This window comes from Lutjanus erythropterus, chromosome 16 (assembly GCF_056507025.1).
Source record: "Lutjanus erythropterus isolate fLutEry1 chromosome 16, fLutEry1.hap2, whole genome shotgun sequence".
Lineage (NCBI taxonomy): Eukaryota > Metazoa > Chordata > Actinopteri > Lutjaniformes > Lutjanidae > Lutjanus > Lutjanus erythropterus.
In genome coordinates this window covers 28,005,187-28,014,515 of record NC_139332.1, presented here as the reverse complement: position 1 = coordinate 28,014,515, position 9,329 = coordinate 28,005,187, and the positions used below count along the sequence as shown (strand labels likewise).

General features: G+C 40.8%; 1 protein-coding gene across 1 annotated transcript; it reads left to right on the top strand.

The window, feature by feature from the left end:
• The first annotated feature begins 5,230 nt into the window (after positions 1-5,230).
• Positions 5,231-8,825, top strand: LOC146313257 (uncharacterized). Its single transcript, XM_084738584.1, has 3 exons — positions 5,231-5,728; positions 5,777-6,665; positions 8,698-8,825. The coding sequence occupies exons 1-3, from the start codon at positions 5,231-5,233 to the stop codon at positions 8,823-8,825; spliced, it is 1,515 nt and encodes a 504-aa protein (XP_084594710.1).
• Positions 8,826-9,329: the final 504 nt, after the last annotated feature.

Here is a 9,329-nt window from a genome sequence, read left to right as displayed (position 1 = left end):
AGTCTGTCAAACAATCAGACACTGTATTCCTGACTTGTCAACCAAATAGAGGCTGCATTTCTGACTGGTCATGGTGAACATTTATTCATCTTGATTGCTTTGGTGTGAGTTGCTGAGTTTTGGAGATATTGGCTATAGAAGTGTCTGCTGGAAGATGTTTGACACAGGTACAGACTGTTTCATGTCTCTCCATCTGTGATTTGGTGGTAGTAACCAAACAAAAAGTCTGTTCTTGCTTGCTGCTGTTTTGTTTGATTTCGAGCCACAGGACAGGTAATGAAGAGCACATGGAGATAAAGTCTCTGCATCCAATGAACCAACTCGACACAGGCCTCAAGGTTTTAGATGAACCAGAATACCACAGCATTTTTTTGCACTGTGAGAGATCTGTTTTCCTCTATCATAAGTGGTTTTATCTGCCATGCCCTGTGTCAAGAATTTACCCATGCTAGCAAAGCAGCAAAACAGCTCATGTTTCTGATTCGTGACTCATTCTTCCAGATATCTTCACTTACTGCTTCAGTATATCATATCTAATACCTTTGAATCAATCAAAATCAAAATACCAGGGAACTGGCAGCACATCATTTGCCTGGTATGATCTTTAGCAGAGCCTCATCTGGCACAAAACTCGCTTGACTGTTTTAATGTTGCCATGCCTCAGCAGGGTGGGGTTACCTCCATCTGCAGAGTTCACAGCCGCATTAAAGGACCAGTGTGTAGGATTAAAAGGGCCTTCACATGATAAGAAATTTGTTGCGGACGCACTGCGAGGTCGGCTGCAAAGAGGTAAAGCACAGCACTACAACCATTGCCTTTAGTGACATGTAGTGGTGAGCTAGCAGGTTGCAAACACCTCGTCTCACCCCAAGCATGCTGTAGAACTTTGGCTGGACAATATAGCTTGAAAATTAATCACAATAGTGAAGTTTCATCTCGGTCGATATTGGTAACTGATGACATGTTGTGTACTCCAAAGAGCTGGGGTAATAAAATAAGTCTGGTGTATTACTGGTCTTGTTCGGGGGAATATTCCTGCACACTTTCCACACAAAATATTCTGATAGTTCGTCCGTCCTTCTGTCCGTCCATTCATCCATCTATCTATCCATCCTGCTCCATTTCTTCTTCTTCTTCTTCCAGCCAAGTCGCGGTGGTTAAGCTGGGTGTTCCAGTTGTCTCTCTTGCCAGCAATGCTTTGCAGCTCCACCTGGGGGATCTCTAGGCTTTCCAGATGACATATGTAACCCCTTTAACGAGTTCTGGTCCAGATGACCGAGCCCCTCACCTTGTGATCAAAAAAAACCCCAAAAACTGCCATACCGGCAAGCTGACCTCTTCTTTTTTATTCATGATTTTCTCATCATCTGCCCTCATTTTCTCATTCCATGCTTTTTCTGGCGTTATCACATATCAGTGGGGCAACTGAACAACACATCTGTTAGATGAGTGTCACTTGCAGCATGCTCCATTATACAGTAGTCACGAATCTCACGAAAAAACATGAAAGGCCGTATCTAGAGCTAGTGTTTGGTTTATCTGTTGCAGGTTACTGTATGGCCACTCCCTTTGTAGATATAAAGGGCTCATTCTAAGGTAATTAAAACACAGTGATTCTTATATCCAGGACATAGTACACTAATAAAAACATGCTAATGAATAATATGTTCCATTTCTGCCATATTCTACTCAAAGTAGGGGTGTAAAGTTTCATCACAGTACAGTATTATATTGGTTCTTTGGACAACAATATAATGTTTTCTGAAAGCACAAATTCTTCTTTTTCAGTTTGATTCAATTCAGGGGCCTGTGATTGATGTCGGACAATATCCGATGTCCATTTAACATTTTAGATTTATGTCAGTTATGATCTAACAATTTTGTGACTAACCTCTTCCAGACATTTGTGACGCAGACATGCCATGGGAATTTCAAAATAAAGGCGTATCTTAAAGACAACAATACAGATCAAAGTTTTCACATAAAGCCCCTATTAAAATATAAGAATTATTGGCTAATACGGTTTAACCCAGACCTGCTGGAGCCCTTACAGCTTATTGCTTCTTCTGCATGCTGTTACTCCCAGAGATTTGTTATGAAACATTGCTCCCAGTAGAGCAGGGATCTGTTTCACATTCATTTTTTTGACAAACAGTGTTACAAATAAACAGGCCAAATGTTATTTCCATTAAGGGGACAATTACATGGTTGCAAGGGATGAATTATTAGAACGGTGATTCCTTGAAACAGAGCAGTGATCCCAGATGTTCTACTGCATTTGCAAAACTTAATGCTTCTCAGTTATCCCACCACTTTTTCCTGTACTAGGTGCTGTACATAATCTGGGGCTCTTAAAGTGATCTGCAGAGGGCACTGTAGTATGTGTTTTATTCTGATATTTATTGCAGGAGGACACTGAAAAAGTGCAGCTGTCAGAGGAGAGGAGAGCACAGTTCTACCACCTTATTTGAAGGCGGGAATGGGAAAAAATTCACCATCCCCTGCAAACTTTTTCCAAACCTCCTGCTTGTATTTTTAGCCTCACTGGCAGCTGTGGTTCTCCTGGACTCCTTATTGGTTTCCAGTGTGGATCAGTCTCAGAGGAGGCTGAGTAACAGGGAATTAAACACAGGCACAATTGTCTTTTCTTAAAGGAAAGAAATGACTTGATGGCTTTTCCATTTAGGTTTGCAGAATTGGCTGGTTGGAGATGTGGGTTGTGACTGTTGAGGGAAAAGCAGGGAGACCAGCGATTATGAGCTCCTTCAGTACTCTGTCAGTGGTTGACCTTTAGGTTTAGCCTTTCCAAAAGAAATACAAGAACGCTGTGACATAACTCCCAACCTTTGAAAATGAATATTAACTTTGACAGTATATTATGTTGGGCACCTTCAGCAGATTAACATACAAATAGTGTTGTTCATTTTGTACCCTTCCTTTTTGTCAAAGTAAAATTTTAAATACCATCCCTTTCTCATTATAATACTTCCTACAGCCATCCCTGTTGTGTGTTGTGTTTTGTGTGGGTGCTGGTTTTCCCCGCAGGTCTGTTGATAGTGAGTTATGTGTCATCTCTGCCGCCTATCAGATGAAGTTCCTTTTTATCTGTCAGGTTCCTTCCGCCTCTGGATACACCCGACCTGGTTTAACAAACAGAGCCTCAGTTGTATAGTAGACACTGTGATTCATGGTTATGTTACAAATCTTAACACCTAACAAAGGATCTTATGTTACTGAGTGCACTCCAACATGACTAAATCAAATAAAATGACAGCAATCGTGAAATATAATCTTCACTGATTGGTCTATAATAAATAAAAATATTTTACATTATTATGGAAAAAGTAATGACCAGTCTGATAATAAAATAATAATGTCTCTCATTTTTTTGTAAAATGAGTGACAATTTCTCAAAACAAAATACAGGAGATTACGACGACAGTAACGGTTCCCACTTTGCCATTGGCAACTATTTTGAGAAACTGGCCTTTGGTTGTCATCAGTGGATATTGGTGGCAAACCGCAAAATGTAAAACCTAGAATGAACACATTTTCAATATTTGGTGCATTAGTGATATTTAATATTGCTGTTACAGTCAGACCAGAAGCAGACAGTGGTGCACATGCACTGGTGTGTATATTCATATGCACACAGACGTCTATTTAGAGACTGTTTGACTTAACATTTTTTATGTCACATTTTCATTGACATTCACATTTCAAGCTGGTGTAAGTGTGTGTTATCTTATTTGCTCAATATATAGCCTAAGGTGACTAAAAATGGCAAACTTATTCTCTGTTTTGGCAACCATTAGCCGATGCCTGGCTGCCTGCCTGGCAAGTTGGTGTTGAGCTCACACCTTCAATTTTGTTTTAAGACATAGCTGGTCAGAATGTAAATCTTTTGCTGTTCAGATGATATTTTTTTTCAGCTTGATATGTAATTTTATATTTATAAAATATTGATATGTGAAACTGCTGTGTCCTGGTGGGGAGTCTGGCCTCACGGTGTTTGTTTAAATTTGTGCTGGTGAACGTCTTAATCTGAGCAGACGTGTCACAGTGCTGTACATTAGCCTGTGCATCAGCCATGTGAGTACTGCCCCTTTTTGAAAACCCATGACCTTTTAGTGAACATTCATCATTGACTTGGAGTGACTTGGAATAGTGTAATTGACTTTCTTAATGGTGTGCCAAGAAGTGTAATGGCAAGGTTATTTCTGTCCTTTTGTAATTTATCCTCGGTTATTATTAGGCTCTATTTAGGCTACAGACCATTCACTATGAGCTCTGCACCACACGTTCTCTGCTGCATTGATCCTTTTCCTATATGGCATTAAAGGCACTGACAACATAAACTTTAACAAAGTTTGTTCAGTATATATGCTATGCTATTTGTGCCACTTTAAATTTCTTGAATGAATAGATTTTCTAGCATCCTGGTGCATGTATGATTGTCACTGCAAGTGTTGATTTACAGCTCTGTGGGCACATTGGAGATCCACAGTTCTTGGTTGCAGGTGTCCAAAAAAGTTGTCTACAGCTGTCTCAAAGTAAATCAGAAGATATGGATAACATACATGTCAGAGATTTGCTTAATCTTTTGTTAAGAAAATTTCAACTGACAATAATAAGTTAACTTTGTCTCTGAATTGCATACTAGCAAACTATGGGAATATTGAACTACAGTATATATCTCCCTAAACCTTACCAATTTAAGGATATTTATACAGTATTTACAAGACAGCAATGTTTCAGCATTCTTATGACAGTCTTAGTTTGGCATGTTCAATCATTTGATCGGTTCATCTTATGCTTAAAACTGGCTAATCAGATGGCGGTGGGATTTAGCCACACACGGTACAAACCCTCTCTACTCGGCTCCCTCTCATCTCTTTGGTTTCTGTTTGTGTCCTGTGTGCACACACCCCCTTGGATTCTCCTCCTTTCTTCCCTCTCGCCTCTCGTCCACACAGCTTCTCTTTCGACTGGAGACTGAGAAAGGTAGGAGGGGTTGTGAGCATCGTTGTTTCTCCATGCTGACTCATAATCACAATTTGGTAGATGTATCCTTTATCACATTGAAGCAAAACTAATGCAGAAGAAAAGATTCTTGAAAGGTCTTTTTTGTTACTGCATGCAAATACTGTATATCGTAGTTGTAGTATTGAAGAATATCTTGAGGAAAAGTTCCTGGAAGAGCTAAAAGAAAAGTCAACTAGAAGTCAAAATGGTGGCTGGAATGGTGATGCCCTTAGCCGATCTGAGGGCAATCTATGAGCTTCTCTTTCGAGATGGTGTCATTGTGGCCAAGAAGGACAACCGTCCACGGTCCATGCACCCTGACGTCAAGGGGGTTTCCAACCTAAAAGTGATCCGTGCCATGGGCTCTCTTAAATCTAAGGGCTGTGTCAGGGAGACTTTTGCTTGGAAACATGCCTATTACTATATTACCAACGAAGGAATTGCATACCTGCGAGAATATCTGCACCTGCCACCGGAGATTATGCCTGCACCCCTTCAACGTGTTCGTCGCCCTGCATCCTCTGCTCGAGTCCAAACAGTGAAAGGCCCCACATCGTACATCCCTAAACCCAAGCCTGGACGAGAAAGCCAAGAGACTGTGATGGACAGGCACATGTACCGTGACAAGAGAATCGAAGAAGAGACAGACCAATATGAGAGGCCTCCAAAAAACTTCAGAGGCTCCTATGAGTGTGATGCATCAGTTGTAGTGAAGTATTTCTGCAGAGGACAGGATCCTTGGGCCACGCAGGGTAAAAGGAAAAAGTTTGGTACTTCTAGTGTCTTCACTGAGGACAGAGCCACCAGATGTCCAGACTCAACGAAGGAGGCCAGGCTACCTCTTCCTTTAGCCCCGTCTTCTTCAATTGTACCAGAGTTCTCCAAAGGGATGCCAACTGTTCACATGGCTCCTTGGGCCCCAGTGGAAGAAGTCCTGCAGAAATGTGTTAAAATGACTACTGTTGATCCATGTGCAGCTTTTGAAGAGTCTCAGTGTGTGAAGATACAGGAGGCCATGATTAAGGAGCCCACAGTAGATTTGATTCCAGATGTGACCTCAAATCTAGCCTTGGGAGTATTTGGAGAGGTAGTACCTGAGGTTGAAGCTGATGATCACCTGGTGGTGGACGACCAAACAATCCCTTTGTCAGCAGCATTCACTGAAAAGGAGGAACAAAATGATGTTAGAGATGAAGGTGTTCTTGAGGACTTTGAGGTGGTGACTGAAGATCAAGTCAAGATATATGATGATGAGATGATGAAAAAGCTGAATGTTGAGGCCCTTGGCCTTGTAACCAAAGCTGAGACCTGCAAGACTGATCATGACCCAGCAACTCCTCCATCAACAGTGGCTGAGAATTTCAGAGATCTGACTGAGGAAAAAGTCATGGATTATAACACAGATGATAACGAGGATACCCAGAAAATGAAGGAGAAGACCATTCCTATGAAAGCCATCTCTGACTTACATGTCGACACAGAGACCTTGTCCAGTGCAGGCTGTCCTGTTGCTGTAGTCCCATCAGAGGGTCCAGCTGCTGCCCTGAAGACCACTTCGCTTCATGGTGCCCACAGCTTTCTCACAGAGGACCTTGAGAAGGAGCGGGATGCTCAGAGAGTCTGGCCTGACTTCCTGGAAGGTTTGAGCTCATCTTCTTCCTCCTCCTGTGTTTCTCCTTCTCCCCTCTTGTCTGCAGTATCTGAGCGTTGCTATGGGCGCTGCTTGTGTTTGGGAAGTTGAGTGAGGGATAATTCAATCTTCTCACGATACGAGTAATGGTCTTGTCATTTTCCATATAGTGATATAACAATCAGACTGCATATTAGCTTTCATTGTACTGGATGCATTAAGAAATGTGGCAACCTGTGGCTTGCTTTCATGGCTAGTTACTAAGTGTAAGTTTTATATCTAAATTTGAATTTCGTATATTGATCCCATAAATGATTTTATGTAGTGTTTTCACAGTGCTCAATGTTGAAAAAAAAGGGGACACATGCAGGAAACATGCATACTCATCAGCAAATAAGAATTTAATTGCACAGCCTTTTTTGCTGCACTGGTTGTGACGGTCGCAATGTTTCTGTGCTGTTTATGGTGCCACTTTCTGTGCTAAAATAAGGAATCTGAGCTGTCCTGCACAATTAGGCCACACTCTCTTTCCCTGCATTAAGTGTGGCCTGCGATTATTTACGTCTGTTCTGTTTTATCTACACTGCAAATATTTATAAATGCTTCTTGTAAGATGTTTAAGGGCGGAATCAAACAGAAAGCTCTGGCTTGCATGTTCATTTATGGGTCTGACTGGTAGCAGTATAGTAATGCTGCAACTGTCTTAGATTTAAAAAAAATGAAACATTTCTTGAACTACAAAGCCTCTTGTAAAAATAATATTATTGTTTTTATATTGTGGTAATTTAAATGAATGAATTTAATACTGTTCCATGCATCCCGGAGCAGAGAGCCACAGACCCCTGAGAGTCTCGGATTTGAAAACTACTGATATAGAATATTCAAGCTATTTGCTTTTTCATGGCATTTCCAGAATTGAATCAATAATAGATTTGCAGATTTTTTTTAAACTTTCTATTTGAACCGTTTCACTTTCCATATAGTATAATGTATATACATGTAGATATCGTTGATGTTGATTTGAAGTTGTGTTTTCAGATGAACGGAGTCAATTCTGCCATCTGCTGGGGAAAAACTGAGCCTCGTTGAATACTGTTCTGCTACTGTTTTGTGTATTATTCTTATTATCTGTTTCCGAACATGCACGTCATACAGAGCGTGTAGTCATTTTATCTCCAACTTACACAAGCTGCAGCATTTTTGCAGATCATATAAATATTTATAAGAACTTAGATAAGATATTAACTTGATGATGATCACTGCTTTTTCATAAGCCCCATATTTAACTGCCAGGCTTTACCTTAATACACAGCAAGCCTGAGAACTTTCCATTGTCAGGGCTGATATATGACTAAGCAGAGACTGGGAAATGTGAGTCCAATTAAGCCACACTCAGCTTTTCCTGCCTGTGCCTCCGCAAGCAGGGCGAAGCAGTCCAGATGAGAACATGTGGCAGTTGCCACCTTTCATCTGCCCTTCAGTGTTTTAGCCCAGCCTGCAATGAACCTAAATTCCAACATTTAAAAAGACCATACTGTACTTGAATGGACTAGCCACAGCAGCACGCACAGTTGTCTCATACAGTAGTACTATGTGTTGCATTTATTACACGATACAGTGACAAAGAGAAGTCAACAAGACACCACGATGGAAATTAATTACACTAGAGACTTCATGGAGGCTTTGATTCAACACGGCCAAGGTAGGAACAGTTCTGTCTTCTTACCAAAAGGTGTCAGCACAGAAATACTTTATGGTGAGTCTAGGACCAGAGGACCAGAGAGGATAAAGCAGGTTTGGGTGTGTCTCTGACTGCTGGTGTATCAGATAACAGTCCAGGACAGGGCTTTCTACTGTGATTGAATAAAAACAGATTGTTTTAAGTGTTTTAAAGATTTTTAACAGAATTGCATGTTCTATGTATCTGGCTTATTCTGTGATCTGCAGCAAGTGTTCATTTAGAGAATAAGAGTGAAGCAAATTATAGGTCATAACTTTACACTGAAGACCTTGACTGAGACACCACCCACACTGCCTGGCAGTGTCTTGGATCGTGTTCCCTGGTGTTAAAATCCAGAGGGGTGTGGGCTGCGGGAAGGCCCCTGACTGGCTGCTCCACGTCTCTGCCCCGCACAAGATTGTTATGAGTGAATGCAAGGCATCACAGTGAAGCACCAGGCCTGGGTGAGCTCAGGAATAATGCATAGCTGCATAGATAACATACCTTAAGGTACACAAACTGTATGTTGCCTGGAATAGACACAGGAATGTCATTTATCTGTAGGGTTGTAAGTACACTTGTCAAAGGTATTGATACTTCATTTTTCTACTAGCAGTCTGTGCAGGTTGTTAATTAAAAAAACAGGAGTTTCATTTTATTTTACTTTCTGGGTCATTTAGTTTATAAAATGTTAAATAAAATAGTGAAGTCCAGAGATGAGGGCCCAAGATGATTTCTTCGTTTTGTTATGTTTCTCCAATTAGCAGGCCAAAACCAAAGATATTCAACATGCAATTACATAAAACCATGGAGGTCATAAATCCTCATATTTGCAAAAACTGGAACCAGTAAATGTTTGGCACTTTTGCTTAATGGATTATTTCAATTAATTGATCAAATTGTTGACTGTTTCAGTCATTTGACTCATTAGTTAAATTACTTTTACAGCACTGT